Source organism: Myotis yumanensis, unplaced genomic scaffold (assembly GCF_028538775.1).
Source record: "Myotis yumanensis isolate MYYU_CA2020_CCGP unplaced genomic scaffold, mMyoYum1.0.hap1 SCAF_5, whole genome shotgun sequence".
Classification (NCBI taxonomy): Eukaryota; Metazoa; Chordata; class Mammalia; order Chiroptera; family Vespertilionidae; genus Myotis; species Myotis yumanensis.
The window spans coordinates 53,468,018-53,489,704 of record NW_027223756.1 but is presented as its reverse complement, the minus strand read 5'-3'; the positions used below and the strand labels follow the sequence as shown (position 1 = coordinate 53,489,704).

The window sequence follows — 21,687 nt, the reverse complement described above, 5'->3', positions numbered from 1 at the left end:
GCTGTGTGTGTCCTGGTCTGGGCTGAATACACCCATCGGCCAGGGTAGGGCTTCAGTGCCCTTAGGCAAGCCAGGCCAGGGAGGCTCCTGGGGTGAGGTACCCCAACTCTGTTATCTATGTCTGTCCCCCACTCACACCAACCTAGGCCAGCCATCTTGACTCTTATTCTGGGGCTTGACCCTGTGTCCCCTTCACAGATGGCTATGATTCTGTTGCCTGGTTGCCCATAGCTTTGCTGACTCAGACCATTGCCTTCTTCATAACTTAGGCATCACTGGCTCTAGCTGGTTGCTTAGCCTTTTCTTGTCTTTCTGTTTCTCATTCTTCTGCTTCCTGACCACTTTCTTATCCCAGCTCTGTGTCTCTTCTTAGGTGTTCCTGTTGGGCTCTCTTGTAAGCTGCCTCCTGTCTCAGGGACCCACTGTGCTGGGGTCACAGCACAGCACCCCAGGGGCTGACTCTTTCTCTTCTGGCTCTTTAAAAATTATCAGTTTGGATAAGTTTTACTAAATTAAGAGGAGGGGGGAGGCTAAGATGCCATCCTGATTCCTAAACATTATTTTACTGTATTAAAAAAATTATTGACCATATTTCTTTAAAGTATGGTAAAATTTGCATATATAAAGATATATATATACACACACACACACACACACACACACACACATTTGTGTTATGTTCCTTGTATTGGAAAATATTTTGCATTTATTTCTCTCTACCAAAGGGTGCATATTGTCTATACATTGTTTCAAACTCTATAAAGAGAATATTAACGTACATTTCAAAAGTTTTATTGCAAATAGGTGTTGATGGTACAAGTTTCATTGAGGACATACTAGTATGCAATGTCCTTGAAGTCAAGTCGGGACTGTAGCAGTCCTAGTTTCAGGACACTGAAATTGAACATAAGATGTTTAGTAAAGCTTATTTTGAGGTTCTCATAAAATAGAACGGGAAGGCCTGGCTCGCATATATTTGGTGGTGGGGTGTCAGGGTAGTATCAGACGGCCGTCCTGTTTCTCCTCTGGCAACAGTGCGTGGCAGGAAGCAAGCTAGATCTAAGTAACTTCTACACCGCTTCTTGCCTTGTTGCAATTAAAGCCGAGGAACGCCCTTCCTTAACTTCTTCACCATCTTTCATCACTATTTATAAGTACACTGAAAGCTTTTTCTTTTTTACAAACTCCAGTGGAATTATTTCTGACCACTAAACAATGTCATATTTGCTTTGATATCTGTGCCATTTGCCTTTTTAAAAGATGGTTGTTGTTTTTTTCATCTTTCTCAGATCTATTCCAAAGGCAAAAGCCTAACTTAATTTTTAAACTTTTAAGAAAAGCTTCTGTCATTGCTTTTAGAATGTCAGGGAAATGGTAAGAATTGTTTTGGTGTTAGTCAACAATTGTCTTTTATAAGTACAGACACGAACACACCACACAGGACTAAGCAGTAAAAGTCAGCATCTAAATCCCGAGTTCAGCACTCTAAGAAAAATTAATCTCTGTGATTCTCATCTCACTGATAAGAAACAGAAGTCACACTATCTGAATCTAGAACTTTCATTTTGATTTTTCTTGCTTTAAAGAAGAGCTGTTTTAAGTAGGCTTGGTATCTTTTTGTAAGTGAGAAAAATTGTTTCAGAAATCAGAATATTTTTTTTTAAATATATTTTATTGATTTTTCACAGAGAGGAAGGGAGAGGGATAGAGAGTTAGAAACATCGATGAGAGAGAAACATCGATCAGCTGCCTCCTGCACACCCTCCTACTGGGAATGTGCCCACAACCAAGGTACATGCCCTTGACCGGAATCGAACCTTGGACCTTTCAGTCTGCAGGCCGACGCTCTATCCACTGAGCCAAACCAGTCAGGGCAGAAATCAGAATATTAATGTTCCTTTACTTTCCAGTAGGGATTTGTCTGTACTCCTACCCTCACCCTATCCTGGCACTAGAATATGACCTCCAGTTGTACGGAACTTAAGTGTATTTTGTTAGCTTATGTGTGTCAGAGACCTAGAACAGTGGTGCGTGCTCAGGAATGGTATTCAGTAAAAGAGGGGCAAAACAGGTGTTTCAGCACCTGCTCATTGCTCATAGCACACAATCTAAAGACTGGGAGAGAGATTTGGAGCGAATTGTCCCTGTCCCTTAGTATCCAGATAGCTACAGAGACAGGATGAGGAAGGAGGTAAAATGAACTAACTAGAAAAAGGTGGGTCCTGATTAGGTCTTCGTTCTTCCACTCTAACTACCAGCAAATACCTAACCAGTCCTTTAAATTTAAATGAAATATTTAAGTTTTAATGTTTGCTCTAATAAGGAAAACCCACGCCTCTGATAATAGTGGTAGTTTTCATTCTCAAAGCCAAAATATGGATGAGTGTAGAGCAGGAGGTAGAGGGACAGAGATGAGAAAGAGGTAAAAGGAATGAGGAAGAGAAAGAGTATTTGGTAGATATTTCTTTTTCTTGATTTTTTTTCTTAAAAGTAAGGTAGAGTTCAAGATATCTGACAAAGATGGTAACTAATGAAATAAATAAGGACAGCATTTTTATGTACCTTTGGGCTGGCCACATGGAACGGCACTTTGTCAGTGGCCGTGTTTTAGCACATGTGTGTTTAATGTTTGATAGCCAAAGAACACCCTTTCTAAAACCTTGCGTTTCAAATATTTTTAGTGGGAGGAAATCAAAGAAACAGCCCCAAATCTCAAACCCCAAGAAAAATAAAGACCTCCAAGAAAGTACTCAGGATTCTCTCATTGTTCTGTTCACGTCATCTCAGAAAGTGAATGTACAGTTTGGATTATTAAATCACTTTTTTTAATCTAACATTTTTACGTAAAAGTAGGGGTAATGAAATTGATCAGAAAAAAAATGAGTACAGTATATGACAGCAACCACAATTTTAGAAACAATAGCCACATCTGGTGGAGAATGTGGTGATGGAAGGAACTCAGCGGTTGGATAACAGCACCTCCACCCTCTGAGTTGCATTGAAGGCCTGAGACCCCGTCCTTAGCGTAGCATGCTTCTGCCCACGCAGTAGTCAGTGGTCATTTCGTTGAGTTGAATTGGAAATGCTGTCCTATGGCAGACCCTGGTTTTATCATTCAAGCCAGAGGCCAGGTTAAAAGGAACCTTAGAAAGTCCTGATTTTACAGGTCAAAAGCAGATGGAAAACAGTAAGCAATTTCATATGTGGTTTAATCCTCCAAACTGTGCTTTAGCAGGAGAATTTGAAAAGGGAGCTCTGTAGGGAACGTAACAGGTAAGCAGAGGCAACTGTTGATGGAACATACAGCATTGCCTCATCAGTGCTGGAGGGGTGAGGTGGAAAAGGTGCCTCTGAATTTCACTAAGTCATCCAAAATCTACTGACTCCAGTGCCCTCTGGTTGCTCCTGCTAAAAGCCTCTGCCCTTTTCTTCTGAGGGAATTCTTGATGAAAAATACCTGAAGAGCAGCTCTTGACCCTGCAGATTTTTGCATGCGTGAGCATACGTGTTTCCTCTTCAGTGTGTGTGCAAGCAGACCTTATTTCCCAAGATTCCCAGTGAGGCTGGCCTTGCCCCTGAGCCGCCTTTGGCAGCTCTGACAAAGCCATTCTGTTCGGTGAGGCCTGTGGCCAGAGCCCAGTGCAAGTGAGGCTGCCTTTAAGCAGGATGAGGATCCATTGCTGTTTTGTGTGCGCGGTTGTGCAGGAGGCTCCCATCGAGAAAATCCTGTGGATGACTTGAAAAATTCATTAATGTTTTGAAAACGGCCATGATTTTTTACCTGTTGTAAGCTAATGTGTGAACAGGCAAGATATTTTTATACCTTCACTGAAAGATCATTTCAGAGTGTTAAGCTGACCGGAAAACTCTGATATTATTTCACAATTATGGAATTAACCCTAAGAAAATAAGTTTATAACTTGGGATTTTCCCTCCACAATTTTTCTCTCAAGTGGCAGCTCATTGATTATTCGGAAACTGAATATTAATGAACAGATTTACTTAACCACTTTAATATTAGCATTCTTTAGGACTTTGTCATATTAAGATGCCATGTTTAATATTTTGAAGGGTGGTAACTCTACTCAAAGTCAGAGTTGAGGTAAATCTGAAGTAAATGTGGTAGGTGTCATTTTGACCAAAGTACTATGACATTGCTCTTGATGTCCTTATTTTGGAATAGGCTTCTCTAAACCTCTCACATGTAAATTCTTGAAATAACACTATCCCTTTATCCTACGGGAACAAACTTAGTATAAGGCAGGAAGAGAGGAGGGTACGAGTTGATACGAAAGCCCCGTGACCTTATGTAGGAGTCAGCCAGCAGCAGTGAGAGTTGAGTTTGCGAATCAGAGGGCAGTACCAGAGGCAATGAAGGCATTATTTCTGGAATGCAGGAAAAACCATCAGGGAAAAAGCTGTTTGGAGCTTTGACTCATTAATTAAATTGATAGAGAGGAGCCATATTCTGTTGCTCAGAAAGGCCACAGTGCAGCATATTTTAGATCAACTTTTTTAAAATGTGGTAAACAAAAAGCATGCTGAAATCAGTAACTTCTAAATCACTCAGGTTCAAGGTCCGCAGCTAAAACTAGAACCCATCAGCACTCAGCATCTCATGCCATCTGCATTAGCATCTATGTCTGCATCTTAACATAAGGATAGTTACTGATCACCGGGAAAGTTAAATCATGCTTAGTATATATAGGACATTTCAAAAGCAAAGTCCCTGTCATTAAAAACACTCAAGCAAGCATTTGGAGATAATCTCCTTAAAATATACTTTAAAAAGAACTAACCCACAGATGATGTAGTAAGTTCATGATTCCTTCTCAGAGGATTCTAACCAACTAATGTATATAAATACACTCACACATGCTAATGACTGCACAGGCAAATTAGAACGTGGAGGCATTTTTTAAGCACACATATTTGGCCCTTGTCTTAGCAACCACTGATTGGCATATTGAGCTCCATAAAGGTTTCTGGAGATGATTTGATGTTGGATTTTTTTGGAGACTCTGCATATGCTTAAATGGTAATACTAGATATAGTTTTATGATGACAACTTCCCTGAATATGGAAACTCCTTAATAAAAAGGTGGCGAGTGCTTTCCATTTTAATATGGCTTACATATGAATCTTACATGCATAAAAATGACCATAGCTAAGGTCAGGGGTACCAGTGACCTTAAGTCTTGTCCTCTTGGTTGCATTTGACACTGTTAATCTCCCACCCATCCCTTTTATTTCAAGATTCTGCATTATCTTGCCTTCCTGCCTCTTTGGTTTTTCTTCCTTAGATTGACTAGTGAGTTCATCCTTCCCCCTACCCCCACCTCAGTAGAAATGCTAGTTTTCTGTATATTTCCATCTATTACCTTGTTTTCTCCTTATTTAAACTTTTCCCTGAGTGAGCTCATCCATTCATTTTTCCATGCATAAAATCTAGAATCCTTGTTCTCTAATAATAATCTATCATATAAGGTAAGTCCCAACCTCTCTCTTACTGTACATGTTTTTTGTTGTTTTTTTTTTGGGCTTGCCCTATTCGGTCGTACATAGTTGTCTTGCAGTTAGTCCATCAGACCTTTTAGCTTTCATTTGTCTGTATTGTATGTATTTAAAATTGTGATCAATGACTTTAATTATGTCCTTAACATCCTAAATTTTGTACCTCTCTCTCTACATTTTCCTTGCCACATTTTTGGTTGCTCACCAGATTGTCCTAGAATTATCTCGAACTACTTCACCATGTGTTAGAGACCTTTTGTGTTTAATAAAAATAGATTAATTAAAACAATTCATTAGTAACAAAGTACCTAGTAGTTAAATTGTTTATTTCCCTTGTTTTGTTAGAAAATTCATTTAACCATGGCTCAGTGATTGAGAGTCAACCCATGAATCAGGAGGTCACGGTTTGATTCCCAGGCAGGGCACATGCCCAGATTGCAGGCTCGATCCCCAGTAGGAGGCTTTCAGGAGGCAGCCGATCATTGATTCTCTCTTATCATTGTTGTTTCTTTCCCTCCCTCTCTCTCTCTCTCTCTCTCTCTCTCTCTCTCTCTCCCTCCCTCTCTCTCCCTCCCTCCCTCCCTCCCTCCCCTCCCTCCCTCCCCCTCTCCCTCTCCCTCTCTGAAATCAATAAAAATATTTTTAAAAAGACATTTAGATTTAAATGTTTTTGCGTATTTTTCCAAAAAAAATAGATTTTACATATTTTGCCAAATGGTAATCTCTCTGGCCATAGCTTATGTTTATGGAGAAAAAGTTACTTGAATGACCTCCTAACATAGAGTGAGAATTTATTTTTAAATTCTACACATACTAGTGTGGGCTTCATTTTCTTGTGATAGAAAATATTCTCCCCCGCCCCCCTTTTTTTTTCTTTTAGCTCTGTGTCAGGCTACTTTTTGGCTGGGCTGCAGCTATGCTTTCTTAATTATAACTTTGAGTCCTTGATGGTCAAATTGCATTCATTTAAATGAAATTTAGTGTAGAAAGTACATACCTCATTAAACAGAGCCACTTTAATAAATATTATTAATGGTATAAACTGTTGTGAAAACAAACAAAGAAAGTAAATTGGAAAAGACTAATCAACCATTGCTGTGCTTTAAATTATATTTTCCAAGCCAGTTACGTCCTTGAATTTTCTGTATCTGGTAACTTTAGTTATAACTTTACTCATACAGCTAAGATTGTAAAATAAGTACCAGTTCTTTAATTCCACTCTGTGATGCATTATTGATTGGGTTTGAGATGGTGGTCCTTATTGAGTGAGGAATTATCCCCTAAAACATTAATGATTCACTTATAAGCAAACGTAACACCAAAAAGGCTTTTGGGTTTTTTAATTTTATGTGTGGGTAAAAATAAGAATTTTTTTTTATTAAACATTGATTTATATTTGTGAATTTTTTTATTGAGTGTTCTCCAAATCCTGTTTCTTAGATTGAGTGTTCTTTATATAAAAGAGTATGTATTTGAATCTCAATAATTGTTTATCCTAGTGATTTAATGTGGCTGTTCCAAACCTACACACTGCAGACACCAGGGGAGCCAGAATTCTTACCAGAAATGCTCAAATCATGTGCACACAAAAGATTGCCTATTCAGTAAGTGAACACTACGGCTGTTGAAGTACCACTATGTCATAGTATATTTTTAAAAACCTTTTCTTCTGGTGCTTTCCAATGTTATATATGCTTATATAAATTAAAAGCAATATATAAAATATAATATGGAAAGGTAGAATTATCTGTAGTTTCACTATTATGGCAGTCACTGTTAAGAATTACAGCTACAGCCCTAACTGGTTTGGCTCAGTGGATAGAGCATCGGCCTGCAGACTGAAGGGTCCCAGGTTCGATTCCAGTCAAGGGCATGTACCTTGGTTGCGGGCACATCCCCAGTAGGGGGTGTGCAGGAGGCAGCTGATCGATGTTTCTCTCTCATTGATGTTTCTAATTCTCTATCCCTCTCCCTTCCTCTCTGTAAAAAATCAATAAAATATATTTTTAAAAGAATTACAGATACAACAGTAATACTAATAATTGCCATAGTGTAAAGAATATTTAATATGTTAGACACTGTTCTCAGTGCTCTTACATATAGTGAGTAATTTAATCTATAACAACCCTATGTGGTAGGAACTTTGTTATCACTACTGATGAGGAAGCTGGCCTAGAATGCTTAAGTAAACCTGATATATATTGCTCCAAGTGTTTCCTTTGGGTAGATTATAACTTAATCTTGTGGTTATTTTATTTACAAAAATAGAAACATATTTTGCAATAGTGTTCTAACACTATCAAGTTCAAAACAAACTCCCCCTAACTCTCAACCTGCTCTTCCCCCATTTTACATGTTAATTAATAGCACTACCATGCAAATTTTCTGCAAGTCCTCTCAGTGATATCTACTTGGAAAAAATAGAAGAAGAAAAAAACCCTATTCCTAATGTAGCCACTTCTCACTGTTGTTACTACTTTATGCGTAATCCAAGCCATTATCATCTCCTGCCTGGATAACTGCAGGAACCTCTTGGATCATCTCTCCACTTCCAACACACCCACTCTTACAGTCCGTTCTCCACACAACAGCCAAAGTAAAAGTCCTAAAATGTCAATCAGTTTCAAAGATAACTACATGATAGGATGTCAGTAGAAACTGGAATTTTCCTGACCCACCCACAGTCTGTGGACTATATTGTGTGATAATAATGCGTATGTCCCTGAGACAGCTGGCTGAGCTTTTGAGAATAGTCTGTGTCCCTGGATTTTTTTTTTTGCATTCTTCTGTTCAAAGTTAAATGAACCATATGGGAATTGAACCTGTAACCTTGGCCTAACTAACTGACCTTCTATAAAATCGCCTTTTAGAAATGTATGTTCTACTGTAATGAGATTAGGAGTGCAGTTTCATTCATTCAATAAATAGTACCAGTGCTGCCCTAATGGCAGCAGAGAGCCCAGAGATGTGTAGGACATGGTTTCTGCCCTCAAGGGATTAGGATAAGTGCCCAGGTCACTAATGTAAAGGGAAAAAGTGATGACTGCTGGAGGGGAGGCATTAGCCAGATGCCCAAATGAAGCAGGCGACAGGACAGTGATGCTCCCTGCTGGAGAACGTTACAGATCCGTGAAGGATGGACGGGGTTTCCAGGAGGGAGTAGGAGAGAGGTAGTGCTGGGTTGTATGTGTATGGTGGCATCCACACCTTGACAGGGATGTTGGAGTGTGGCAAGCACAAGGTCAGGCAGTAGGAGAGGACCTGCAGGAGAAAGTTGATTAGGAGGAGGTACTTAAAGGTGCTACCAAAGTTATCCTACGATGGAATTTGGTAAGGATGATTGAAGATTTCTGAGCTGGGAAGCAATAGAGTCAGAACTCTTTAACAGGACATTCATTTGTCAGCCACTATAGAATGGAGTGAGGAGAGGCTGGGGTTAGGGAAGAGCCCTTTGGAAGTGATGAGCCTGAAGCAGTGGTACCACCTGTGTGGTGAAAGCGATGCAAGGGTGTGCAAGGCTGAAGCGCTTGGGACTTGGTGACTGATTAGATGTGATAGTTAAGGAGGGGTCTAAGGCTTGAACCTGGTGACTAGCAGATGGCAGTAACCTTCCAGAAGTTGATAACACATAGATCAGAGAGGTAATGTAAAGGTAATGAAAACATGACATTGGAACATGAGGGAGAGGCCAGAGCTGGGTGTGAAGATTTGGAAAGTCGGTCACCAAGAGAGCTGTTTGAGCTGGGTGGTGAACGAGGTCATTAGAGAGTGTAGAAACAAGGAGAAAGACGGCCAAAGGTAGAACTCCTAAGAAAATCCATATTGGTGATCAAGAAAATAAGAGACTATAAAGTAAAGGAGGCATTAGGAGAATGTTCCAGAAATTGAAGAAGGAGGCACTGCTGAAAGGCAGTTAGAAGCAAATTTGCCCTTTTGTCATTGAAAGATGTTGGTGAACAAGAAGGAAAAATAATTCATGTTTTTTTAATTTTATAATTAAACAAATGTATTGCTTTCATTTGGATTTCTCACCCTTTTTATACTTAGACTTTCTCTTAAATTGCTCTTAATTTGTTTCTGCTACATACTTTTCATACTCCGGACAGTTAAAAACAAGGCACATTTCTTTATGAAAGGAATGCAGTGCGCCTTCAGAATTGATCACGTGGTGGGTTTTATGGTGATTGCTGTGAAAATGCCACTTAGTGGAAATCACCCATTTAGTCAGGTGTCGATTAAGTGCCTGTTGGGTACCAGGTGCAGTTCCATGCACAGTGGTGAGTAACACCAAAGAAAACCCTGGCTCCTGTTGAGTTTCCTTTCTTGTGTGATGACGTTAACAATAAAAACCCCGAAGAAGTAAAATATGCCACATGTGAGATGGAGATATGCACCAGGAAGGAAACTAAAGCAGAAAGTGGGAGAGGAAGAGCTGAGGAAGGGGTCTGTCAGTAGAGTGGTCAATGAAGAAGGCCTGATGGAGAAAGTGGTGTTTGATGAAGCCCAGAAGGAGATGATAGAGGGGGTTGTGTGGATATCTGGGGGCGGGGGGGCTGCAAGTGCAAAGGCACTGAGGTGTTGTGTTTTGAAGGCTAGCGAGGAGGCCACTGTGCAATATGCAAGCAAGAGATCAGAGACATCTCAGGGGCCAGATTGTGGCCCTGTGGTCATAGAGACTTTGACTTCTGCTTTGAGTGTGAGGGACATCCCTTGGGTGGTTTTGAGCAAATGAGTGAATAAGGTTCATTCTATTACAGGGGAAGAAAAGGGACAAAGAGAAACAAAATCTGCTAGGAGGTGTTGATAGTTTGGACTAGAGTAGTACCAGGAGAAATTGTGGGAAGGGATCCGAATCTGAATGTATTCTGAGAGTAAAGTGGATTAAATGTAACCAATTTAATGTGCAGTGTGAGAGAAAGGAGAGTCAGGGATGAGTCCAGGTTGCTGTGTTAGTTTTCTAGGGCTGCATAACAAAATACCACCATCTGAACTGGATGCCTTAAGCAAGGGAGATTCATTATTCTGTAGTTCTGGAGGCTAGAAGTCCAAGGTTATTGTGTCAGCTGAGTTGGTTCCTTCTGAAAGGCTGTGATGGAAAATCTGTTTTGTGCCTCTCTCCTAGCTTCTGGTGTTTTCTGGCAATCCTTGCCTTGTGAAAGCACCCTGGCTTCATCTCTGCCTTCATCATCTTCACATAGCATTCTCCCCGCGTGTGTGTCTGTGTCCCAATTGCCCCTTTTAAATAAGGACACTGGTCACATTGAATTAGGGGCCCACCCTACTCCAGAATGACCTCATTAATTAATTAACTAATTGTATCTGCTATGACCCTATTCCCAAATAAGAACACATTCTGAGTTCCTAGGATCTAGGATTTCAAGATAGGAATTTGAGAGAGGACATCATTTACCCCATAACAATTGTCATTAACTGAGTTGAGCAAGTCTGTGGGAAGATCAGGTTTGGAGGCAGGGAAAGGTCAGCAGAGTTGTGCACATATTAAGTTTGAGGTGCATATTGGAAATGTCGAACAGGCAGTTGCATGAATGAGTCTGAAATTCCAGGGAGGAGTCTGGGCTGGTGATAAACATTTGGAAGTCCAAGGTATATTGATGATATTTAGAGCTGAGACAAATGAGATCACCAAGTAAGTGAGTTTGAATAGCAGAGGGAGTGCCAAAGACTAAAGGGAAGACTATTAAGTATCGGACCAAAACCAGGGCTCACAAGAATGTTAAATACAAATCCCATGTATGCTTGTAGTTGTGGGGGGAAATTACACTTTAATGATGATTTTAACTTATATTTTGAATGTTTACAAAGTCGTATTTTCCTGTGAAATGTAAGAGAGTCAGTCAGAGTATGGGTTGAGTTTCACTGGCTGACATGCTAAAGAAGTCACTGGTGCTGAAATGGAATGTTTTGAATGCCATAAAGAAGTCAAAGGACAGTAATAAAAATAATAAAGAGCTCTTTTCTCAGAAGGAGAAACAACTTTGGAGAACATTGTTTCAGCCCTTGATTTAAGAAGTCATTTTCTAGAAAGCCGGTCATGCCACAGTGCTCTGAGCAGCTGAGGAGTTTGTTCCTTCATCTATTTCTAGTGAGATTGGAGTTTAAACATTAAAATTGTGTGTGTGTGTTTTAATTATCACGTAAATATTATCACATTTTCCACTAATTTGAAAAACAGAAATTACTGTATCACAACTGTTCAAACCTTTTGGTATATTTCCTTTGTTTTTTGTTGTTTTTTGTTTTAACCACATGCCTGCTGGTTCACACGGACACAAATGCCCTACAGGAAGGTGGAGGCGGTGACATAACAATCCACCCAAAGTTTTCTGGGCATGTCCAGCTAGAATTTCTCTGCACCATCACACTTCCTGCTTCCTCTGCCCTCTTTCCTGGCCTGGCTGTCATCTGGTGCTGCTTTGAGACTCAGGGCTGCTGTCACCTTTCTGGAAATGCTCTCTGACTAGTCTTTCCCCACCCTTTTCGGCGTGAAGGCTGAGCCCACACGTGCCACCATACTTACCCACGCCATGGCACTGACTGCTGGTCCACAAACCCACTATATTGGAGGACAGCCTGGTTTTTAAAAATATACTGATTTTTCAGTACTTTGCAAAGCACCTATGGGTAGCTAGATTTTCAAAAAATGTTTGCAGCCCTAACCGGTTTGGCTCAGTGGATAGAGCATCGGCCTGCAGACTGAAGGGTCCCAGGTTCGATTCCGGTCAAGGGCATTTACCTGGGTTGTGGGCACATCCCCAGTAGGGGGTGTGCAGGAGGCAGCTGATCGATGTTTCTCTCTCATTGATGTTTCTAACTCTCTATCCCTCTCCCTTCCTCTCTGTAAAAAATCAATAAAATATATTTTAAAATATGTTTGCAGACTGTGCATGAAAAAAAAATTTAGCTTCTCTGCCTACTCAATACACATCTAAATGGTCACAGAACTGATTCCTTGTTAGAATTGAAAATGTTTTGTTCAGACTGTGCTATTAATGAACACAATAATATATTATATATATTGAAAAGATTTCTTTTTAAAATATATTCATACAGATTGCTGCTTAAAGGGTTAAATTTGCCCCTAAAAATTATTTCCCAGAACCTGTCAGTTTCTTACTTGAAAGATACCTGAGATATTTACCATGTATGGCTAAAAATATATTGACTGTGCCCCTTTGAACTAGTAAGCAAAATGAGGTAATTGGAATATACCTAAGTAAGGTAATATGGAAAAAATGCAGAAGCTTCAAGGGGTGGGGGTCAAGTTGCTGGCGGTAGAAGCAAGATTATTTTTTAAATTTTAATTAGTGGATTGTTTTGGAAAGAGGAATTGGTTTTTGTGTGTGTGTTTATTTTTTTAACCTGGCGTAATTGAGATACATAATGTGAGTCTGGGTGAAGAGAGTTGAGAAGTATTATAATTGTTCTTTGATGCCAAAAAATACTTTCATGATGACTCAGCTCAAGACTACTCTTCTCCCTGCCCACCTTGAATACAAATTTTTGGTAAACTTTCTCAAAAACAGGGGAAGGAAGAAAGCAAATGGTGCTTATTTATTATTTTTCTATGCTGAGAAGAGGCTTTGCTCTACAGAATGGTTGATAGCATGATTCTACTGATAGAGTTTACCTTCATTATATAAGTCCTCGTATGTGACCATTACATACTGAATTCATTTATGGAACCATGATTTATGATAACGTTTGAGCTAAGCGGTACAGCATATCAAATGTGCCATTACAGTGTAGTTACTTAAATCTTTCTTTCTTTCCCCAGCTCTACGTTACGAAGTGTTTCTACTGGATCCTCAAGACCTTCCAAGATATGTTTGGTGTGTGGAGATGAGGCTTCAGGCTGCCACTATGGGGTAGTAACCTGTGGCAGCTGCAAAGTGTTCTTCAAAAGAGCAGTGGAAGGTAAATGTTCATGTGGGTGTTCCTTTTACACATTTTTCTCTAGTGTGTAGACTTGCACAGTTAACTCTATAGCATTATTGCGAAATAATGCAAAAAGTATTTTGATGTGATCTGTCAGTAATATACCATATAGTAATAATTCTTCTCTAAAATCCACCTGAAGATTTTCCACCAAGCAATATTTAATGGGAATGATTTGAAATTGTGAATTTTTTGTGGTTGGTTGGTTGTCTCAGTCTGTTTTTCAGTGAGACATAGAAAAATAATTCTGTCATAAATTTCATTTGTATAATCTGAAAGAGCATTTGTAGTAAGAACACACAAAATACATCATTTCTGCCTTTTCCGCATTTCTGTACAGTTGACTCTTGAACAATGTGGGGGTTAAGGCACCGACCCCCTGTGTAGTTGAAAATCAGTGTAACTTTTGACTCCCCAAAACTTTACTAATAACCTACTGTTGACCTTACTAATAACATAAAAATGTGTCAATTAACATCTTTTTTATGTTACATACTGCACTTTACAGTGTAGTGAGCTAGACAAAAGAAAATGTTAAGGTTCATAAGGAAGAGAAAATACATTTATAATATTTATTGGAAAAAAAAGTCCACAAATAAGTGGACCGGTACAGTTCAAACCATGTTGTTCAAGGGTCAACTATGTATGTATGTATATGTGTGTGTGTGTGTGTGTGTGTGTGTGTATGTATGTATATATATATATATATATATATATATATATGTTTATAGCAGATTAAAACATGAATATGAGGATCACTTCTGTAATTTAGGTTGTGTTTGATGCAGAATGATTTCATTTCACAGCTACTTCAGATGCCAGGACCCCGTTTCAGTCCTACCTTTATTCCTACTGAAGGTTTCCAAATGGCTAATTAAATTAAAAATTTGAGATCCTCTTTTAAAATGAATTTTTCTTCTGTCCAAGTAATTATACTTCCTAAGGAGAAACAGTCTTTTAGTTTATTTTTGCCTTCATCACCCTCACTTATAAGCAATTAATTAACATCAGACTTAGGCCAGATGGTTTTATTAATGTTGACTGCTATGGCTGGTCGAAGTGGAATTTTTGCTGTTAGTAAAAGTAATATTGTATAATTGACACTTAATTTCACTAACGAGTTCAACATGAAGATTCCCGCAGGTTTATTTCTCAGGGCAGTTTTCTGAGAGATAAATGGATGCTTTGGAGATGGAAGCATAAATGACTCAAATGTTTCACCTTTGTTTTGGTGGAGACCACAAGGTAATATCCTTAATTCTGGGATGAAAAAGCTGACTAATTATTTCTTTGCTTCTTGGATTGCTTTTGCATTATTGAATTGATATTACATGATTTTACATTATTTACATTATTAAGTATTTAATAGTCCCTAAAACCAGCACTGAATCGGTAATATGAGTTCCATATTTGTTCTCCATATATGATCTCTGGGTAACAAGTGACAGAAAATTCAACACAAACTGGCTTGAGCATCAGTGTAAATTCATTGTCCCATACAACTTTTCCTAGTATAGGCGTGGCTTCAGGCAAGCCATGGTCTTAAGCCAGGTCATTAAACTCAATCCCATTCTCTCTGTTGCTGGACTTTGCTCTTGCTGTGTTCTCATGCAAGTTCTGTAATTGTGATGAGACTGCCAGATCACCATCAAAAAGAGGTTTTCTGTTCCCAGCAGTTCTTATAAAACCCCACTATTGAATTTAACTTGACTCACATGCTCCACTCCAAAGCAGTCACTGTGGCTGGGGAATGCAGTGATCCAATAAGCTAGTTCTGGCTGGAGTCAGCCAACTTGAACTTCCTAGACTGAGTGTGGGAAGGGAAAAGGTGGGTGCTGTTACCAGAGGCTGATTTCAAGAAAATAGGAAAAGTTAATTTGTACAATACTGAAATCAGTTTATTTTTGAAGCTCTCCTCCCCCCCCCGGCCTCTCTCTCTTTTCTTAACTATATGATTAGCTCAGTAGAAGATCAATAGGTGAAATTTACTTCTGGTACCTTTCTAATTCTTCCCCACACCTTCCAGTTCAAGAACCCCCCTCATAGGCTCACTAGTTAGAATAATGTGATATATAAAAATAAAGTGATATAAGAAGGGCATTTGGAGATATTCAGTGGGAAGCTCGGTGTTGTACTACCTACAGGTTGGCCTTCATATCAGAACCCAAGTTTCCATTATTTATAGAATCTGCCCTTGTCTGCTTCTGAAGCAGAGGTTTTTCTAGAAGTTTTTGGCTTAGTTTTTGTTGTTTTGTGTAGTTTGTTTGGAAGTAGCTGAGGAAAGAGGTTTTTTTTTTGTAACTGAGGTATACATGAATATAGAAAAACCTAATTGTCCATCATTTTCCTGCATTGGAAAGCTGATTAGTAATGGATAATGAAATTTGATGAGTGCCTCTTAAGACTTTTACTAATATAGCTTATTTACTATTTATTTGGCAATTAGAATTTTAAGGCTTACATGCATGAAACAAGGCTGTATATTTTAAATATAAACTTTCTGTTTTACTTTGTGTGTCTCTGTGTTTGTGAGAGACAGAGAGAATAAATATGTGAAAAATATGGCTACCTTTGTGATTTAATAATAACAAATCATTTTTTAATACTTTACATAGTTTGAGGCACTAATTTCACAAAAGTATGGTCTATGAATATTATGTTTATTCCCCTTTTACATATGAACACATTTGGGATAAGACACAATCAGCTAATCTATTCAGAATCATAAGGCCAAACTTAAAGCTGTCTTAGTCTTATGACTCCTAACCTAGACTCAACCTAAAGTTTCACAACTCTAAATCTCATAATTTATTATTTCTATTTTCCATAATTCTCAAGTTCATGAAAATTCTACCTATGTATCATTTGTTCATGCCTACTTAATGGTAATGAAGGAAGTGATATAAGCATTGAGAAAACACAATTTGGTACACTTACTCTGCACACATGGGTAAGTGTGTGCCTGTGTGTACATAACATATACAAATGTGTATATGTATGTTTTATGTTTGAATATTTACTAAGTTTGTTTTCTGGTTTCCCTTGATAACGCGAAGCTCCTCTGATTACAAAAGCAGAGAATTCTAAGGAGCAGCAGGTACAGGGAGCTGAGATGAGGGGAGCCCAATGAAGCCGAAAGGAACTAATACCACCAAGGGCAGAACCAGAAATGACCACTGGAGAGGAGATAGGAGGGAGCACATCACAGTCGGAGCTCTGAGTTTATTGGCTTTAGGCCTTATGCCCAAGCGCAGCACTGTAAAGCTTGGTAATAACATAGTGGTGACTGTGTAGGGAGACTACAAATCATTTTTTTAAGTGTAAATTATGTTATTTGTTCTGTTTAATGGTATATATATGTGTACTTAGTTTTTTCTTCTTAAGCATCTATACTAATAATAGCCTAGGTGGTCATCATGCCTTTACACCATGATGCCCTCACGCCGTTACAATCCCACAGTCCATCACCAAGAGGCTGCATGCACACGGGCGCACAAGGGTGGGCAGGGACTTGATGCTGCATGTGTGGCATGGAGGCGGGACCCCCGGTTCCAGCCTACCTCTTTGGGGCAATCCATTGAGGAGCCCCAGATGGTGGGCGGAGCCTACCGCTTTTGGGTGATCGATCGCGGGGCTCCCACACTGTGAGAGGACACAAGCCAGGCTACCCCCCCCCCCTCGTTAAGTGCATGAATTTCGTGCACCAGGCCTCTAGTTTAATATAAAAACACTCAGAAGTTTCATCAGAGTACATTTGCCAATAGTGTCAGTTAAAAGCCATGTTATTTTACCTTACATATGAAAGTTTGTAATTTATTTTTAAAATTTTACCTGCTCATTTGCCTTGAAGTTTTGTCAGGACCTTTTTTTTTATTTGCAAAGAAGTGTGTGTGTGTGTGTGTGTGTATTATTATTAAATTGGGTTCTCCTTTGTGGTGGACACTGAACTGGCTTTAGGGTCAGAAGACTTAGTTTTAATTTCCGGTTCTGCCACTCACTAGGTGTGAGATTAAGGCAAGTTACTTAATTTATCTGGGTCTCTCTTTCTTTGTATATAAATGGGAAAAGTAGTATTTCCCTATCTTAATATTGCTGTGGAAAATTACATGAAAAAAATGGGCAGATTTTATGGTTGTAAAGTGAATTTGAAGTATCAGATCTTTATTATTTTCTAAGAACAAAATGCTAAAGTTTTTTGGTCATGTCTGTGCAGAGAGATCCTGTAAATGACACAGTAATTTTGCACTGTGGGTCTTCACTTGTAAACCCTTCATTTTTTCTTCATTAGATTTTCATTTTTCCTGTAATATGTTATTTTGTCCATAAAGCCGCCCTTTGAGGTTGTGACATAAAACAATCAAAACTAAATGACCTCCCCCCCAAAAAAATCAGTAAATGAGCAATGAAGCTGCCTCTAGAATTTATGCAAGCCCTTTGACTTCTAATCTGTAATGTGTAATTCTAGTCTTGATTTTTTACTGTCTCAGTCTTTCTCCAACTGTAAATTGCCATGTGTTTCATCTCATGTGTATTTTACTTTGTGATCCCTCAATGAACAGAGCTGACGACATTCAGAACACTATTTTATAACCTAATTTCCTTTTGGGATAGTCAGTATATAAGCTGTATCTGGAAGACACAGCCACCACAAATCATTGAAGAGTTATAAGGCTATAAAAGAAGAGAGTTCATTATTATGTAAAGTCAACTGTATGTATATGTTTGTAAGCAGACCTGTTAAACTAAAGAGGCCAGAGCTTGTTAAGGTCAGCCAAATTGTAGCATGTAAGTTTCCAACTCTGACATTTCCCTTTAAGTAAGAGACTTATAAATCTATTTCCTGAAATGAAATTGCTTTAAAACATATAATTGTAGATTAATCTCAGGGTTCCTCGCATAGAGGTGGTATTTTAAGACAACCAGTCTGTGATTCTGTACCTCATTCCTTTTGCATGCAGTTCATAGCATATAGGCTTAAAAAATCTTTACATTATAGATTATTCCATGGGGAAAATGTTTAAAGAAAATGTAATGGTAAATTCATAGTTTTCTTTGCTTTTCTAAAGTTAATGAGTCAACTGAAGAGGCCCAGAGAAAAGCGTCTCGCCATGTCATACACCCCAGTTATCCTATCAGTGCTGTGTGTGCCCGTGATAAAAGGAGCGTGAGCACGTTGGAGGTGTGGGGGACTGACAAAACAATTGTGCTGCAATAGGAGAACTTAAATTCAGTGGTCACAGGCTCAGTCAGATGGGGTTGTATAATAATTGAAATGTAGCCATCCCTTTATAATTGGCAATGTAAAATTCAGGAAATGATAAAGCAAGGAAATAACTTAATGTATATTAATGGATGTCTTTGCTTTATGATATGATCCAGCCCTCAGTGTTCCCATGCACCATGTATCAGGAGCTAATGGACATCAAAGTCCATTGTCACTGCTGCAGAGCTGCTGAGTCAGAGATGGAAACCGAAGGCTGTTCCGGGTTACATTTCTCTCACGAAATACTTTAAAGATTAAATATTTTTTCCTTTACCAGAATGTAGGAACCAGGTAACCCGATTCTTTCTAATTATTTACCATCAGAGCCTAAACAAATACCTACCCAGTAGATTAAAACTATCATTTTTACAAGAACTCCTTTCCTCCCTACATAGGCATAAGGCTATAGTGTTCATTTCAAATTATTGCCCAGAATTTTTATATCCCTTCAGTTGGTTACTATGGGAACATGCAGAGCCCTGACATTTAGGCCAACCTGGAAGGTCAAGGAAGGCTTCTTAAAGAATTGACCCCCAAACTGAATCTTGAGAGATTAGAATTGGCAGTGCTGAGAGGAATAGGACAGGCTGTCTGCACAGGGAGCAACTTCATGTTTCCACTGTGAAAATTTGCAGTGTGAGGTGACAGGAGATGAGGCCAAAGGTACAGATGGGGTCCAGGTCCTGTTGACAAAACATAACCTCTGAATGTTTTCATGCAGCAGAGTGGTAAACTCCACTTTGCAATTAATGTTTGACTGCATGGAGGTATGCTCATTTATAGGGGCTGTTTTAAATCATTTGGGGAAGAGATGACCAGGCATAGAAAAGAGGAGGGACAGTGAACAAGACTATCTGGGAAGTATCATTGGCAGTTCTGGACTGAAAGTGAAGAAGCAAAAAATCTAGGAAGATTCCCCAGCCTCGGCCGCTGAGGTCTTTGCTAAGATTAGGAAGACTGGAATGGGAGCAACTCTGGGGGCATGGGAGCAAAGGTTCTTTTATTCAGCAAACATTTATTCATTGTCTCCTGAATAAATGCCAGACACCATTCTAGGCAGACTTAGAGACATCTTGGGTGAAGATCAAGGGGAAAAAAACAGACCAAGATTTCTGCTCTGGTGGAGCCTTACATTCTAGTGAGGGGTAGTGGAAATATTAAGCATAAGAAATGAGTTACTCATGTTGCCTGTGAAAAGTTGGTAAGTTCTATAGGAGGAAAAAGCATTGCCAAGATCAAGGAGATTCAAATGAGATTTGCTTTAAGACAGTGCATTTGAAATGTCTACTAGTATAGGACAGTCAAGCGTGTCTAACAGGAAGTTGGATGTGCGATTCTGAAGCAGGGGGAGCAAGGCAAGATTGAAAAGAAAGATTTTGGAATCATCATCCATGAGAGTAGATGTGTTTGCCCAAGAAATGGCTATTTTAAGAGACAAGGTTAGAAGCTTAGAGAACATATATCTAGAACACTGTGTGTGCGCGCACGCGTGTGTTACGTGTGTGAATAATCTTTCTTCTCCAAGCTGCACACAGAAAAGTCTTAGTTGGTCTGGTTATTTCTAGTTTAGCTGAAGTTCAGACAGTATTGCATCTGTGGAATTTTCAATCCCAACTTTTGGTCTTTGTTCTTTATTAAGTATTGATTGTTATTGAATCTTAGCCCGTCCAGTGCCCACAACCAAACTGATGGAAGCATGTAACAGGTGCTCATACAACATTGGTTGGATGTTTTATAACTATTTACATATATGGATGGGATTCACCCTCATTTCTGTCACTGTTTCTCTGAAGTAGAAATGGTTGACATAATTTATTAGAAAATGATTTGAAGTAGGGACATTTGGGCCAAAAATAAGTAGACATTATCCAAAGAGAGCTTCTTGTAGCTTAAATTTTTAACTTAAGGTACACTTCACATAGCAAACTTGAAAAAATATAAATTAGAAGCATGGTACATACTTTTCAGAGTTACTCCCCATGTATATTATGTTTATTTACAACCCATAAAAAATCCAAAAGCAGTCAACAGCTTTACATGAGTCAGAATGAAATTTAAAATAAGTGAGATGAAAAACAAGCAAAGGGACGATGAGAGCAAGAAAGAAATAGAGAGCCAGGAACAGGGATGACAGAGAATAAATGCCCTGAGACCTTTATAGAGACCAGCCACGGATTTGGCTGTTCGCTTTCTAGCAGCCAAACCCAAGACAACGACAAGTCACCTGACCTATAGTGTTCTTACAAACTAGTTTAGGGATTTGTCTGTTGATAAGAAAATGTTCATGAGCTACTGTATTTTTAATGTGCCTGTTCTTTCCATGGGAATTATAACCTGGAATTTTAAAAGTCTCTTTGGTACTAATGAAATAGGTTGTTTATCTTAAGGAGCAGAGCTGAAAAAAATGTTTTATTCTGTGACTCACCTGCTCCTCTACTAATAGCTGCTGTTTATTGAGAAGTTACTAGATGCCAGATACTGTGCCAAGTACTCCATGCTTTATCTCATTTATTCCTCATAACAGCCTTCTTAAAACTGAAAGTTTTGTGAATTTTAGATGGTAATATCTTTCAATCTGAACTCTCTGAGCAGTTGTTGTGACAAGGGAAACATGGACTGTTTTTAACAAGACTTAATACTATGACTCTTTACCACTTAGAATTAATAGCAATATTTGTAAATATCTGAGTACTTACTTTTGAGCTCATTATGCTGAGAACTTTGTATATTCTCATTTTATTCCTCATAATAACTCTGTGGAATAGCTAGGATTATTATCTATCCTCATATTAGAGATCAGTCATCTAAGACGTGTAAAACTAGTCCAAGGTCACCTGGGTTGAAGGAAGTGGCAGAGCTGGGATTTGAACACAGGAAGCCCAGGAATTCTGACTCTGTGTTCTTAACACATAAGCCACACTGCCTCTTACAGAGTCATATCAAATCCCAACTAT

At 38.9% G+C, this 21,687-nt stretch overlaps 1 protein-coding gene across 7 annotated transcripts in view; it reads left to right on the top strand.

The window, feature by feature from the left end:
* The window catches only part of NR3C2 (nuclear receptor subfamily 3 group C member 2), a 293,590-nt gene that overhangs the window by 138,586 nt on the left and 133,317 nt on the right, over positions 1 to 21,687 (top strand). For 6 of the 7 annotated variants that reach the window (XM_070415289.1, XM_070415290.1, XM_070415286.1 and 3 more), the window contains one exon: positions 13,310 to 13,461. In XM_070415289.1, the coding sequence (XP_070271390.1) occupies positions 13,310 to 13,461 (152 nt within the window). The remainder of the gene's footprint in view (positions 1 to 13,309; positions 13,462 to 21,687) is intronic. The other variant, XM_070415291.1, reaches the window with a different exon arrangement.